The 15,055-nt window shown below is 41.9% G+C and overlaps 2 protein-coding genes across 2 annotated transcripts in view; one reads left to right on the top strand and one right to left on the bottom strand.

Annotated features, from left to right (window-relative positions):
• Positions 1 to 3,857, bottom strand: part of plcb2 (phospholipase C, beta 2) — a 29,646-nt gene extending 25,789 nt beyond the window's left edge. Inside the window, exons 1-3 of the mRNA XM_033642090.2 lie at positions 3,688 to 3,857; positions 3,323 to 3,400; positions 2,566 to 2,634 (exon numbers count right to left, since the gene is read on the bottom strand). Coding sequence (XP_033497981.2) covers positions 2,566 to 2,634; positions 3,323 to 3,400; positions 3,688 to 3,771 — 231 coding nt within the window. The 5' untranslated portion in view covers positions 3,772 to 3,857. The remainder of the gene's footprint in view (positions 1 to 2,565; positions 2,635 to 3,322; positions 3,401 to 3,687) is intronic.
• A 3,176-nt stretch (positions 3,858 to 7,033) lies between these two features.
• LOC117266870 (uncharacterized) lies at positions 7,034 to 9,106 on the top strand. Its single transcript, XM_033642255.2, has one exon. The coding sequence runs from the start codon at positions 7,489 to 7,491 to the stop codon at positions 8,179 to 8,181; it is 693 nt and encodes a 230-aa protein (XP_033498146.1). The 5' UTR covers positions 7,034 to 7,488; the 3' UTR covers positions 8,182 to 9,106.
• The last annotated feature ends 5,949 nt before the right edge of the window (positions 9,107 to 15,055 follow it).

Genomic DNA, 15,055 nt, shown 5'->3' with positions numbered 1-15,055 from the left:
ACGACTGGAACAGTATAATCCCATGTGTATGCTCAGTCCTTCCCAAACCAACATATTTTCAATGAACAATTCATATGATATCCTACGGAAAATGCATGCACAACAATTCGTATGATATCCTGCCACTTTGCACCCCATGAATGACGTTACGTCCTTATCATACAGTTACGTATTTGGCATTTAAGTTACGGAGGTTAGGTTTAGAAGAAGAAACATGGTGAGGTCATACATTAAAATGACTCAAAGTTCACACATATCTGAACACACGACTCAAGGACTCAAGTTCCATCCACCACCCCATCCTGCCTTGTTACATGCACTCGGGACTGCTTCCTTGTTTACTGCCATCAGCGCACTGGTCACATGATCGCACCTTTTAAAATACATGGGATATGTATGAATTTGGATCCACTGCTTTTCAACATGAACAATTTGGGAGAACAGTCTGCCCAACACATTCCTTTGCTAAAACCTTATTATTTAAAACACCTTTGCATATGAGTAGCTCGTCTGAGCAAGCGTATGCTTTTTAATTGTGTTTGTCCAGTCCACTGTTCAGAGATCAAACACAGGCTGAGGCTGCTTATCTGTTTAGAAGTGTTTTACACTACAAGATTTTACCAAAAATGCATGTGTCTGGAAGCACTGAGCACACAGCTGCATAAATAAGCCTGTTTACCCCTGGTATTAACATGTGTTTCAGCAGCATTGGGAGGGTTACTTTTAAAATGTATTCCACTACAGATTATCAAATACATGCCCTAAAATACATTATGTGAACTTAACCTTAGCCTTATTCAGGTTTAGCAGTTAAATGAAAAGATGTTGTGCAGATAACTGCTTCAGCTTAATGAATCAGCCATTCCTTGTCATTTGCGAAGCTTTCAAAGCCAGCAACAGTAATAAATAAAACAGGGTGCCCAACAAAAGTTCAGCTAAAAATAGCAGCGCTGCGTCACTCCTGACCAGTTGGAATATTTAAGTAGAAAACAATACAATCAAACTGATGCTCACTCATGTCACATTCAGTTAGGATGTGGTGTTGGAGCAAATAAAACAAAAAGAAATAAAGTTCTTCCTCTAGGTAATCTATTTTTAAAGACAGTAACTATATTCAGAATACCACCAATTTAAACTGTAACTGTAGCAGAATACACTGACTCATATTTTGTATTTTAAATATGCAACTTGAGTGATTCGAGCACAAGTGGACATTGCCATTCACACCTGTGTCTATCATGCATCCTCCACTGACCACTGTTGTTGAGATTTCTTTTCTGCTGTCGTCACTTAGGCTAAAAGGTCAAAGGGTCATGGTGCCCATTAGTATACATGCTAGTCACATTAGTGGTTGTGTTGTCAGCAGAACTCAACTTGTCTCCTTCCACTTCTGTCACTGAAACAACCACCACGTCCTGCACTGACAATGTATTTCCTGTTCATCCTTGTCAGCGATGCATCAGGATGCATTAGCATTTAGATTACCATACAAAACATACGTGATTGAATGTGTCCAGACCACCTTGTGAAGTCGTTTGAGTGATGGGATAGCAATGCATCTTGGTGGTTTACACTTGTGTTTCGCACTGTCTACTTGTGATCAGACCACTCAAGACACTTGTGAATACCAGGCCATCGATACTTGGATTATACTGCAGGGGGTGTGTTTGGTAACAGATTTTTTGATATAATTTTGCTGTTGTTAAAGGTGGTACCATTTTACTCCAATTCATCAAGACATTTCTGAGTTGTTGGATTCTTTGTTTACCATGGAGACATGCTGGAAATTCTTCAATGTTACACAGGGTGAGTTATTGTATAAAAATGATATTTTTGTGGGTGAACTATTTCTTTAACGAAATAAAATCTGCAGCTTTGTCTGGGAGCTTGCTCAACACAGGCAAATTTGCTGACCAAGACATGCAAACATATGCACACGCACACTGAGACGCATGCACACTATTCATGTATCAGGGACTACCTTCCTGTATCTGCTACTCCACAATCAATCACTTCTATGCTACTGTCAGAAGTGCAGAGCAGCACTGGAGCCAAAAAAAAAAAACCCTCCTCAGGGCCAGAGAGGAAGATGTGCTTTGCAACAGCACCCCGACTGAGATGATGCAGTGCTCTCCCTGAGGGAAACAGATTTCAGATTCCACCTCTGAACCCTCAGTGAGGGATGACGATGGCTTCATACTGCAACTCTCTGTGGAGGCCAGCGAGGAGCGGAAAAAGAACTACAGCTGTCAGATTTGGATTCAAAACAACAAACAAGCAAGTTCACTCACAGAAATCTCAGATCATGACTCAGTGTGTGGTACTGTGTGTGTTCACTTTTGTGTATGTGTGCATCAGTTCGCTTCTGTAGTGGAGGAGTAGCCTGGGTGCATGTGTCCATTGCCGTTTTTGCAATGCAAATATGCCTTTTGAACTAATGGTCAAACTAAGGGCTTGACACCCTATTTGCATGCCTGCAGAGATTCTTACATAACCATTACACCAGTTTGACTTATTTATGTCAAAGAGCAGGTTTTGGACATTAAATAATAACGCTGTACTCACTTTGGGAAGTTTTGCATATTTTCCTGCTCTGGTATCTCTGACAGTAGCAACATCCAGGAACGTTGTCTCCTAGAAACAAGAAGCAGAGAGTCATCTCCGATACAATTCAACATGTAGGCGCCAGGCCAAATATGGATTCAGATACAAGTCATCCTTTGGCAAAGTGCAAAAAAACTATGGGATTTACTTTGTTTGTGTGGAGAGGTTTTGACTGCAATGTCTCGGAAGATCATGTAGGAAACTGCTTTTTCATTTGAAATTCACACAAACGCTTTAAAGTCAACAACAGACACACGAGGCACACATTTCATGTAGGCCTCACTGGTTTTGTGATGTGGTGGAGACCAGAAGGTGCCTCAGTGAGACAGAGAGAGAAAGAGAGAGAGAGAGAGAGAGAGAGATGAAGCAGATCTCTCCATCAAGTGCATCACAGTTCAGCTGCACAGTGCAGCAGGATGGTGAGCCCACATCAGCACCAATCAATAATCTCCACAAGCTGCTTGGACCAGAATGCAGCTCTCAGCGATCCCACAGTTTTGGCAGATCCCAATCAAATGCACATTACACACACTACGGACGTGAGTCATCGAAACACGACCACCTCTGTTTAACATATGCTTTCATCTGTCGAGTTGTGTTTGTCTGATGCACAAAAGGCCATTTTATTTTCTATTAGCCACTGAATGGGAGTCAGCACTTCCTCACACCTCTGACATATTGTCCAAGGGCTTTGTTCTTTTCTTTACGTATTGATTACCTTGCTCTGGTTGATCCAGTAGATATAAAAACCTTTGGGATCCATCTTCATGGTGACAGGAACAGTCTTTGTGGAGTCCTGGATGGAGACAAAGGAACTGGTGCTCACACATATTGGACATTTATTGAATTTAAACCTCTGGAACACCACTGTTTGGTGACGATGTGATGGTGTTAGAGAATTAGATCCTCTGTGCTGAACAACTAAGTACATTTACCAGAACAGTTCAATAATTCAACATCAGAGATTGAAGTTGCACTGGTAGGATTCAAATAATACTCCCATCATCAGAGCTGCACAGATTTGTACACTAGCACTAAGTTATTTAATGATACGGCTCAGATGTTATCGGAGTATTCACTCACCTCTGACCATTTTGTAAATCTTTCTCCTTTGACCAGGTAGTCTTTGACCTCCGGAGGCTCCAGAAAGTGTCTTTTCTTATTCATTTTGTCCTTCTAGAGTGACCTTTGTCACAGTTTAATGCTATAACTGAAATATATCCACCATGGTCATAACCATTGACCAGACTATCCCTTCCACCTGGATCCAACAGATACACTAAAATGGAAATTAGTGCAACAACTCTGGCTGCACTCAGGACACACCCCAAAACATATGCATTGCAAATGAAGTTTGCAAAAAAACAAACATGTATCACATGTAACTTGACTAAAGGTGAAAGTGTCGCTTTGAACCTACCTTGAATCAGAACTCTAGATTGAGCAGAGATTATTTGGGGGAAAAAAAGACAGGTTTCATATTGATTTTGGAGAGTTATTTCACCCATATTACAAGAAGACCCATTTTATACTGTGTGTGCCACCCCAAGGCAAGGGGGTGAAAGGATTTTTGTTTGTGGTCCTCACAGAGTTGAAAATAATGCCAATAAAACATTTAAAAGCATCGCTGACCCAATAATCCACAAAAGATTGTTGACACTGTGTTCTGTGGCTTGAGTAACAGAGAAATTGTGACTGGAAATTAATGTATATCTATATCTATATTCCTTCTTTTTATTATTGTTTTGTGAGCATTAGATACAAAACATCATTCACCTCCATTGTAGTGGGATGGAGGCAAAAATATCATACCTGGAAAATATTTTCAAAAGCATCTGAGTAGCTTAAAACCAATGGGGATAAGTGAGAAAATGTTTTTCGTGTTGTTTGGTGACCCAGCCCTTTAATAAGTGATTTTCACAGTTGCTTTTCCCACAGTAATTGCCATCATCGATTTTATTTACAGTAAAATGCGTTTTACTTTTTGTTGTTATTAAAAAATATGTTCATAAAAAACATCAGCATCTTAAATAAACTGAGTCTGTGGTTTATCAGATGGCACTGCTCCGGTGTCTGACTGGCTGGATGTTTGCATTAGATATTGCACAGGCTTAAGGTTTATTTGAATGGTATCCAAATGACAGGGGATTTTTGTTGAAACAGCAGTCGGTATCCTGCCTCCGGTAATAAATGACACTGCATTATGACCCTGGACAGGTGGTTATGGCATGATTTGATAAAATAATAAGATGATGAGTAAATAAAATCCAGGTAATTTGCTGCTGATGTAAATGACACTGAGCTGCACGCAGGCATTTATTTACACTGAACGAGACAATCAAATCAGGTAAAAGACAGACGAGCAGTCGGCACTTAGACTGCATTATATTCTGTGTCAGTGTTTTAAGTTGCAGTCTGCTGTATTCAGCCACATTAAATCATCATCATTCTCCTTATCTACATATCACAGAATAATGAAAACAATCAACCTACACACACCTGAATGTGTGTGTGTGTGTGGCTCCGTGGGAGGACTGCTTGTCTCACCTGCCACATGTACAAATCACCCACTGGGCTGACAACCAGAGGCATGGTTGTGTTTTAATATTAAGTGGAACACATATGAAATGGCAACATATCCTCATACAACAGTTCAACAGACATCTAACTAATTAGCTCCCCATGAATTAGCACCCCTGACATCCATGACAATACACCTTAAAATAACTCATAGTTCACATGGTTTCACATGGGACACAAACGCTTATCTCCTGGAGGAAAGTCCTGGTCTGTTTGCTCTTTATACTACCTCCTTCTTTATTCCCCAGAACCGGTATCTACACCTATGCTGACAGCAGCTACACCTGTAGCAGCAGGATTAGCTACACAATTGTGATAGTTGGGTACAAATATGTACTTTACTTGCAGCCATTCACTGTGCAGGGATGTCACAACACACTCATGTTTATCATAATTTTATTTTGTGTGTGATTAAATGTTGTGACACTGGAAACTTGTCAGCATGACATATAACGGTCCAGGGTTCATAGTTAGATGTTAAATGCAAGGATGTGATGGAGGGTAAATTCTACTGAAAATTATAGAATTTTTAAGATAACGTATTAACACTTACCCATACTGAATACAATCAAGCGGATGTAAGTCAATTAACTCTAAGGGTAAAATCATAAATAAGAAACTTAAAGGTCCAGTGGATTCATTGACATTCAGTGGTGAGCTTGCAGAACTGAAACTTCTCCAGTGGCCAAGCGAAAATGTGAAAATGTGAATCACTCTATCTAGAGCCAGTGTTCGGTCTGGGCTACTGAAGAAACAACATGGCGGACTTCCTGGAAGAGGACCCCAGCAAATGCACCAGGCTTTGATGCCAAATTTTTGTTGTGGCCAAACAGTGGCATTACAACTTCTGAGTCTGTTACATGCTGCCATTGGGCAGGCGTCACATCCCTGGTAAAATGATTCTCTGAAGTCTAAAGAGATCTACAATTAAATCATTTTATTACCCGTTCAAGGTGGCAAAGGGATAAACCAGATGTTAGCTGCTGGGCTTGCAAGTATACTTGCTCTATAGGCCTGACACGACAATAGAGAAGATCTGGGTAATGTTACACTGGGAAGACAACATTTTTGGCATCATGCACCACCGAGCAACTTTAATGCTTCCAACACATATGGAGATCTAAACGGGTCCTTTTAAGGTAATGAAAAAAACAATTAGCCTTATTTTCAGATGGTTATAAACTGATGAAAACATAATCAGGAATATTATAATTCATTTCTGCCAATAGTTGTCTCTTAATCCTACACACTGGACCTTTAAGTTTGTGCTTCTCTGACTGTATACATTGTAGTTTGTCTTGTTTTTACTGATACCCATGTGAGTTCTGTTGATCACCAGCTGGAGCAAATTTAATTTGGCACATCACTGGTTAAATACAGTTGCCCCTGACCTTCACCTGTTTCACCTCTACAGCCTCCCAGAGGACATGCGCATTGATGAATCCCGGGAGCTGTCCATTGTGCTGAAATGACGCGCAGTTCAGTGCAACAGGTAGGATCAGGTCCAAACTGATCCAGAATCACAAATATCTATGGCGTTGGCTGTGCTCACATGTTTATCACAGGATTTGATAAGTATTACATAATTCATAAAATCCGGTCAAATTTAATCAATAATCACTTTCCTGGCTCACTGCACATATCTAACAGACATCCTTTCCACTTGGGTGCGCACATTGTAAGGTAAACACTTCGCAGCGTCACTTGGACATGCGCTACAACATCCTGCTCTCCATGTGCGGCACAGGCGTCCTGATGTGAAGATGATGTGTGGGGATTTTTGTGTGTGTGTGTGTGTGTGTTTCTGCTGCACAGCTGCTGCTTCTTTAAGAGCCACCGCCCGCCCCCTCTCCTGTATTTTTAGCTGAGCCAGCCACTTCATTTGCTGGATAAGACAGACAGTTGTGTACCGTATGATCTCACTTAATCGTTTTAATAAATCTAATCTTATACTGCGGATTTGCCGTGGGCCTACAGCCAGCTGTTCCCTGGAAATGTCGTATAGGGTAGACATTCGTCCCGCCGCTGTTGGATGCTGAAACGCGCAATCAGCCTGTGGATGCTTGATGTCCATTATGAAACGCAATGCTGCACTGGGCACCGAGTAGGCGCAGCGCTTTTGAGATCAAATGAATTACAAGAAATCAATTTAGCTGCAAAATACTCCTGTGGCGCGGACGGTTCAAGGTGGTCCAGCATCTTTCTCCTCAGCCCTCCGCTTCCTCTCTTCTCTTGGATTGTGGATAACAAGCAGCCTTCAAGACGGAGGGGGTGGTGGAGCATCGAGGAAAAAATAGGGGCAATATGAGAGAGCGGGACTTCATGCCCAATATGGAGAGGGGCAAACCTGCTACTTATACGGGGGACAAAAAGGCTAAGATGGCTGCTAAGACTAACAAGAAGTGGGTGAGACTAGCCACTGTTTTTGCTTATGTATTGTCCGTGTCTTTAGCAGCCATTATCCTGGCAATTTACTACAGCCTGATCTGGAAACCAACCAGTGCATCCTCATCTGCGGGGAAGCCGGGAGTACCCGAGGAGGTCACCCCCACCGCAAACATCTCAACTAATATTTCCACAAGCACCAATGCCACAGAGTGGAACTCTACACAGACTGGACTGCTATCTCTCAACCAGACCAGGCAGGGCACAACCCCGTACAGTCAGGCGTTTCAGTGGGATGACAGAGCCGAGAGTGTGGCGGTCTCTGGAGCAGATATTGCGCACTCGCAGCAGGAAGACGGACTCTACGCATCTTCCCACGGTCACACAAGCGCGGAGAGATCGGACACTTTGGGGAGACAAAAACACGAAGTGAGCCTCTATATGCCGTCAAGCACCAGGGAGTCTGGGCACGAGGAGGAGGAGGACAGAGAGACGCACAGACAGGGCGACGGGGCCACTGGCAAAAGCGACCCGGACCTGCAGGCGGCTGCAGATGCTGCCACAGTTGCTCCAACATCCGCGACGAGCCGAGCCGGCCTGAGAGGGGACTGATCGGGCCTCATCCCCTCCATCACCACCACCACCACCACCACCACCACTACCACACCCCCTTCTCCCTTTCACACACACATAAACTGACCCAAGGAGTGTTTTACAGAATCAGTGCCGCAGGTCGGATCACACACACAGGTCACCTTAACCTGCAGAGCCTCTTATGGATGCTTAACTGCACATATTAACTGACATCTTGCTCTGAACCCTCATAAGACAAGAGGAGACCTCGCTTCTTCAGTGAACACTGTTTTCCCCCTCAACACTAACTATGCGTTTTTTTTTTGTTTTAGGCCATATGTATGCCTTAAATCAATGTGTGTCTACTTTACCTCGGACAGCTTCTGAGGCCACTAACCTGCCTGTGCGCGTGGATAACACTGGTATAGATATTTTGTTAAATGAATAGGACGCAGGCTGCAGAGATGCGTGTGGTTTTTGCAGGACATAAATATTCCTCACATACAGCGCTTAACATCACTGCCATTCATCGGCTGGTCTAAATCAATACTGCGTTTTTGTTTTGTTTTTTGCATTTTAACATAGGCTGTGTTTTCTGTTCATGGATCAAACCTGGAGTAGAAGAAGCAGCATTATTGAGTTATGCTCAGGTATGTGCATATAACCATGTAAATGTATTGTGTATTTGGTTATGTACATATAGGGCAGGCATACATCTTTTTGGGCCTCGATGAACTTTTAGTGTAATTAGATGATTTTTATTAAAGGTACAGTATGTATAATAGGTATAACTATATCACAAGGTACAAATAAACATCCTTAGAAAATCATTCCTATGGTTTTATAGTAGATCTATGTAAATTATGATTTGATCACTGACATTATCCTGTATGTTAATGATATTTTATTTATTCAGAGCCAGAATGGATAATATATATTCAAATAAATGTTAGGTTTTTCCTAACACCTGCCATTTTATTTCAAATAATGAAGCGTGAGATGGGTTTAAATTGACCGTGTTTCACTTCAGGCTATTAGTTGAGTAAAGTATAATGTGTAAAACCCACATTTATTGATTGATGCCAAGAGGGAGGCTGATAAGAAATAATAATAACAGTGCAAGCACTCAGTTTATGCTCGTCCTTGTGAGCTGGGCATTAATCAAATCACAGTGGGAGCACTTTAATTACCTGAGTGGACCGTCCACTGTGTGATCAGAGGGACTGTCTGCTCCTATGGAGCGACCAGCATTCATCTTTCCAGTCAGCCACAGTTCAGTCGCTGCATCTCTCACTGAAAACCACTTCACACAGTCACATGTAGTGAACTATGAAGTGGAAATAAGACCAAACCACCCTGTGCGCCCTCTCAGCAGCATGTGAGGGAGGTGTATCGATTTGAGAGATCTGTTGTTGCGCTGTGCAAAACAGAGAAGAACACATTACACAATACGGCTCGGTGCTATTTTGATCCAACTCTCCGTGAAAGGACTGTTTGGTTTCTATGCTGGCGGTGACAAGCACCATTCACTATCACACTGAAAGTAAAACCACTTGATATACGCCGGGCAGCCAGTGCTTCAGAAATTTTGAACCGTGATGTAAACAGTGATGACATGCACTGTTGTGTTAATGTGACAGATTTTCAGAAGCAGAGCCAAGGTATGTGCGTCTGCTGAGCTGAACAGGAAGTTCATTCATCAGGCAAGATGGCACACGACACAAACATCACCCATCATCACAACATAAACAATGTGTGCCAGAATAAAATACTGTAATACAGAGCTACAGGCCTGTCAGTGCTGCAGTGGCTTCGGTATATAGCACAGCCTTGACAGAGATGTTTCTAGTGCCTCTTACGGCTTCCTCTGATATACGAGCGGAGTAAAGACTGACCTATCGATGCAGGAGTTCATCATTACTGACAGTTATTGCTGGAGGCTATGTCTGAGTCAGGACACAACATCTGACCTTATGACCCTTGAACCCAGTCACCCAGGCAGATGATTATATAATCTGATGTGAAATCAGTTATACATTATATATTGGGTTCAGTGGGATTTATTTTATGGCTGTACTCATTACTTTAATGTTAGATTTGTCAAGAAAAAGCTGAGCAATTGCATCGTCCATCAGATAATTCATAGCTAGACACAATATAAAGATTTGACATGAAATATACTGCAAATAATGTTAATAAAAGGCAGTAGAGCTTTATGCACAAAGTGCTTGAAGGAGCTCTATATGGCATTCAGAGCATGAGATTTAGAGTTGGGCAGGGGTTGTCTGCACACAGCTCTCAACATGGAGGTGGCTGTGCTGGTTGCTTGCGGCCAACAGTGTTTACACTGCAAACAACTGCCAGAGCTGCCACTCTCACTCCCAACTCGTCACATACAGATGCTTGGTCAATCATCAGACATCGACACACAGAGGCACCCTTTAGCGGCAGCACAAGACACACCAGGCGGCGGCATTTTTTGATGCTCCACGCAACTGCCAAAGAATAAAGAATGAAAAAGTCTGCATAGGGTGGGTGGTACTGGTAGTGAAGGGGTCAAACTCTGGACTTTCACCCAAGAGTCTGCTGTTTGTGTCCCTTATGAAACCAAAAGTGAATATAGTTATTAAACATAGTGTGCTAGGATGTGTAGCATACGATGCTAGTGACATATGTCACTTGACGTTAAATTATGTTAGGAACAAACGCAATGATTTTAAACGAAACTATGATGATTTTTACTAAACCTAACCAAATGCTTAAGTTGCCAAAATTTAAGGAAGTAAACATAAAAATGAATTATATTTCCTACGTTCTAAGTCTATTTTGAAAAGAGACTATGAATTTAACAAGCAGAAACTGTACATGTCCTGTGAAAACTCAATTTATTTTTGAAAAGACACAATGCATGTAAGTAGCGTTAACTGACATGCTGTCCTGGAGCGTCCAAAACTGACACAGGAGGGGAACCTAGCGCGTCATATTCTGACATGTCGAGTCACTGACCAAGCGTCAGTATTTGACAAGTTGGGAGTGAGAATGTGGAGGTACTGGAGGGGGGCCGTTATGCTTCCACAATAACATCATGAGTCAGGAGTCAGGACGGCATTATCAGTGGTAACTGCCATATGAGTGCAGTGCAGAGTGGTGTCAATTAGCTAGCCTGTGGGATACACTCACAGAGACTCATATGCAGTTACATGCACATGAAGTCAGACCGCCTACCACAACAAAGACCAGAGAAGCTCAGATAAGAACACAAAAAGAGGGTGTGGCTTCATTTTTTGCTCAGGGTGCCACTACTTCACTATATCTTGACAAAGTACATATATATTAATATTAAATAAATGCTCTGAATGTTGTAGAGAGCTCATTTAAAGATCCCAAACAGACAAGTAAATATTATACATATAATAATTGTCTAATTTGTGCTTGATAGAATTTGTCCACAAAAAAGTACAATTACATGGTTAAAAATTCTCAAAATCACCTCCACCCTTTTGCCTTCATTAAAAAACCTAGAATCTATGAATATGCAAATGATCTTTATCTGAAATGTTTCAGAGCTTCACTCATCTATTTGAAGTGTATATGGGATGTAGGCATCAAGGTTACATAAATATTTCATATTCGACCATGACTCGCTTCCAAACCAGTTGTGATGTCACAAAACCGTGCATGTTTTCAACTCAGACTGAAAGTAATCAGAGAAATTTCCCCCTTAAGCAGATGAATGTGAAAATGCTGTGCTGTTGTCCAACCTTGCAAGTGCAACATTGTGCACTGTGAAACCTAAACATCCAAACGAAGTAACAAAATAAACACATTTTTTGAGTGATGCTGGGCCTTTAAAGTTCTGCAGAGCCTATTTCCTCATCAGATTTGACATGTTTTCGTGGTGACATGCTACAACCAAGAGACCGCTCCAACAAAGCCTGAGGAATTAACAGCCTTTCAGTGTACCATTGTTTGAGCAAGACGCCATCACAAAAGTTATGAAATATTAACATGATGTCTTGCGATACAGGAGAACAATGTGAAGGGAGCAAAAACAAAAGCGTTTTCAATTAATGAAAGGGCAAAAGTGTGTAGTGATGCACAATAAAACAAAAGCAAAGATGTGTGTATAGGTAGGCGCTGTGTTGTCGACGTTCAGGGAGCGTAATAATAATGTTTGAAGAAAAATATACGGCATTCTTTTAATCATTGCTAGTTTGCAACAGGGTGAAACAACTGTGTGTTTCTATGATGTGATGATAAAGATTATGAAGATGCACATATATTCATGAGGACAAGAACATGGTATTATTTAGGATGCAACTGTCAAGGTCAAAAGGTCAAATGGGTCTAAGGCTATATAGGACAGTATGTCTGCCCCATTTAGAGGCATGAACTGATTAAATTTTACTTTACAAAGTAAAACTAGGTCGGTCTCTAGTGGCCGTTCTAATAGTTCCCCGATAACAAGACACCATTATTATAATAATATTCTTTTTTTATGCTGCAAAAGACCAAATTATGGCTAGTTTCTTTTTTTAAGGTGCTTTCTTTACAATAGATTGCATTGTCAAATAATGTCAAATTAATGATCCAACACACAACAGCTTCATGTTACTGGGGACTGCTTGCTATTTCTGTATGTTTATAAAAACCAGAATCACAAAAATGACAGCTCCACAGGCAGGCTTTTCAATCAGGGTTATCAGATGATGCTAACAAAACCTCAGATCAATAGGGAGGAAGCACATGGACACCTTGTCAGCCCAGCCTCCTGTCTCCAGGCTGCGAGGGTGGTGGTGATGTTGGGTGGGGGGAGAGCACACACTCTGCTTGATCAGGGCAGCTGCTGAGGCGTGGTTGTTACATCCTGAGCCGTGGCAGGGCCGGGGGGGTGACGCACACTTTCAGTGGGGACTGCCAGCCTCTCTGTGTGAGGTTCTGTCAGGGTCGCAGGGCCGGGCCAGACCTCGCTTCCAATTAACCCACATCCATCAACTGTAATGAAACACCCCGAGAGCGTCCGACTGTTACCTCGCCGTGTTTGTGGCTAATAGGTGGCATCATAGAACAAGGAACAGCATCGTTATAGCGATCCATTTTTAAACTAAAAAGTAACAGGATATACGCTTGTCTTTAAAGCTCACCAGTTAACACAACATGTCTTGTTTATTTTAGTACAGAAAACAACATTTAAAAGAGACTGGTTGTGGTTTTTGCACAGGGTTATGTATCATATTACCTCCTGGAGTCTTGTCATCACTGCTAGGTTGACTAGATTTGAATTACTTTACTCAAGATAGATGGACATTTTATGTGTAACTGGAATACATAAACCTGACAAAATAGAGCAAATTATTTCTCTGAGTGCTCCAAACAGAGCCAGGCTAGCTCTTCCCTCTGTTTACAGTCTTTATGCTAAGCTAAGCTAATAGGTTGCTATGGCTTAGAATTTGCTGGATATGTATAAAAATTCAATTTATCTTCTTATAAAACTCTAATTACACTTGTTTTGAGAGCATTTTCCCTAAAAGCTTGAATTATTGCTTTACAGTAATTATATCAAATCATTTTGCAGTCAAAAGTTTGAGTGGAAAAACAACTTTTTAACTCCCTTCTTTGTGTTTCCAAGTGCTGTTATTGTTGGTGCTGCCTTCGCTAAGCCAATTAGATCACTTTACGTTTTTCTTTAGCGCCCACCAATGACTCAGGACTGCATTTTGCTTTCCACTTTTACTTTGACTGCTCCATCGTCTGCCATTTCTGCTGCTGGGGACAGTAACTGCAAAGAACGTACATTGATACTCTTTGGTAAATAACGATAGCTAAAACAAAAGCGTTATCCTCTTCCTGTTTTTTGTAAATCCAGCCTTCGTTTTCCCGGCAGCTCATAGCTGGTGGCAGACAGAATTGCATGGTGAAAGCAAGGCTTTCAGGGAACCAATCTAAACACTGATGGTGTCATTACTCTGCAGCCATCACAGTGCAATCAACATTTACTGCATAATGATAAGTTAAAGCAAAAACCTTTCCATCTTTAACCTCGAGCATCACCGCAGCCTGCATGAGTTAGTGACAGCAGAGGGAAAGCTACTGTCAGGGAGCCTGTGATATCACACACAAAAACAGATCCTGTCTCACCTTGTTTCAAAGCTGCTCTGCCCAAAAGTTGAGCTTTTTTTTTTTCCTCAGGAAGGCAAGCTTGTGCAGAGCGCAGCTGACATAATCCTACACTGCACTTCAATCCTCTAACAGCCTACAGGACTCATTTCCATAATATCAACACCCCCACTGTAGTTCTGTACTATTGCGTCAGACCCTTCAAACTATTAGCTAGCTTAGCACCAAAGTGAACCAGGAGTGTTAGTGTCTCAATTCGGAAACTGTGTGTTTTCATAATTTTATATACAGGAATCAAAAACCTTCAGGCTTGTGTTACAAAGAAAGTAAAACATTTTCAAGGAGACTGAAGCTGCTGCAGTTGTTGTACAGTAGGTCACACACCCCAAAGCCTCAGTGGGAGAAGGCTGCTATGGAGATAGCCTTGGGAGGAGATAATTAAAATAGTAGCACCTATAAGAGGTCCCACCTGTAGGGCTGAGAGGGAGCCGTTTCCAATGCGACCGCCCTGTAGAGAGCTCATCTGAAATTAATCAAATCCAGCACGAAAGCAGACTCAGTGGAGCGAGGTGTAACGATATGGACTGCTGATGCTGCAGTGCTACGTTTCGGTCACATCTGCCCTCTTTACTTTGGGAGATTCACCACAGCAGCCCTCTTTGGTTTTTTTTACGACGCAACAACTCTCCAGAGATGGGACTGTATTCATGTCTGTGGTACTTACCGCAGGTGCAACAAAGAGTGAGAGGCGGGGGAGGGAGGGTGACAGTGCAAAAAAACGATGCCAGTCATGATG

This window comes from Epinephelus lanceolatus, chromosome 15, assembly GCF_041903045.1.
Source record: "Epinephelus lanceolatus isolate andai-2023 chromosome 15, ASM4190304v1, whole genome shotgun sequence".
NCBI lineage: Eukaryota > Metazoa > Chordata > Actinopteri > Perciformes > Serranidae > Epinephelus > Epinephelus lanceolatus.
The sequence above is the reverse complement of the archived record's forward strand: the minus strand, read 5'-3'. Positions and strand labels throughout refer to the sequence as shown.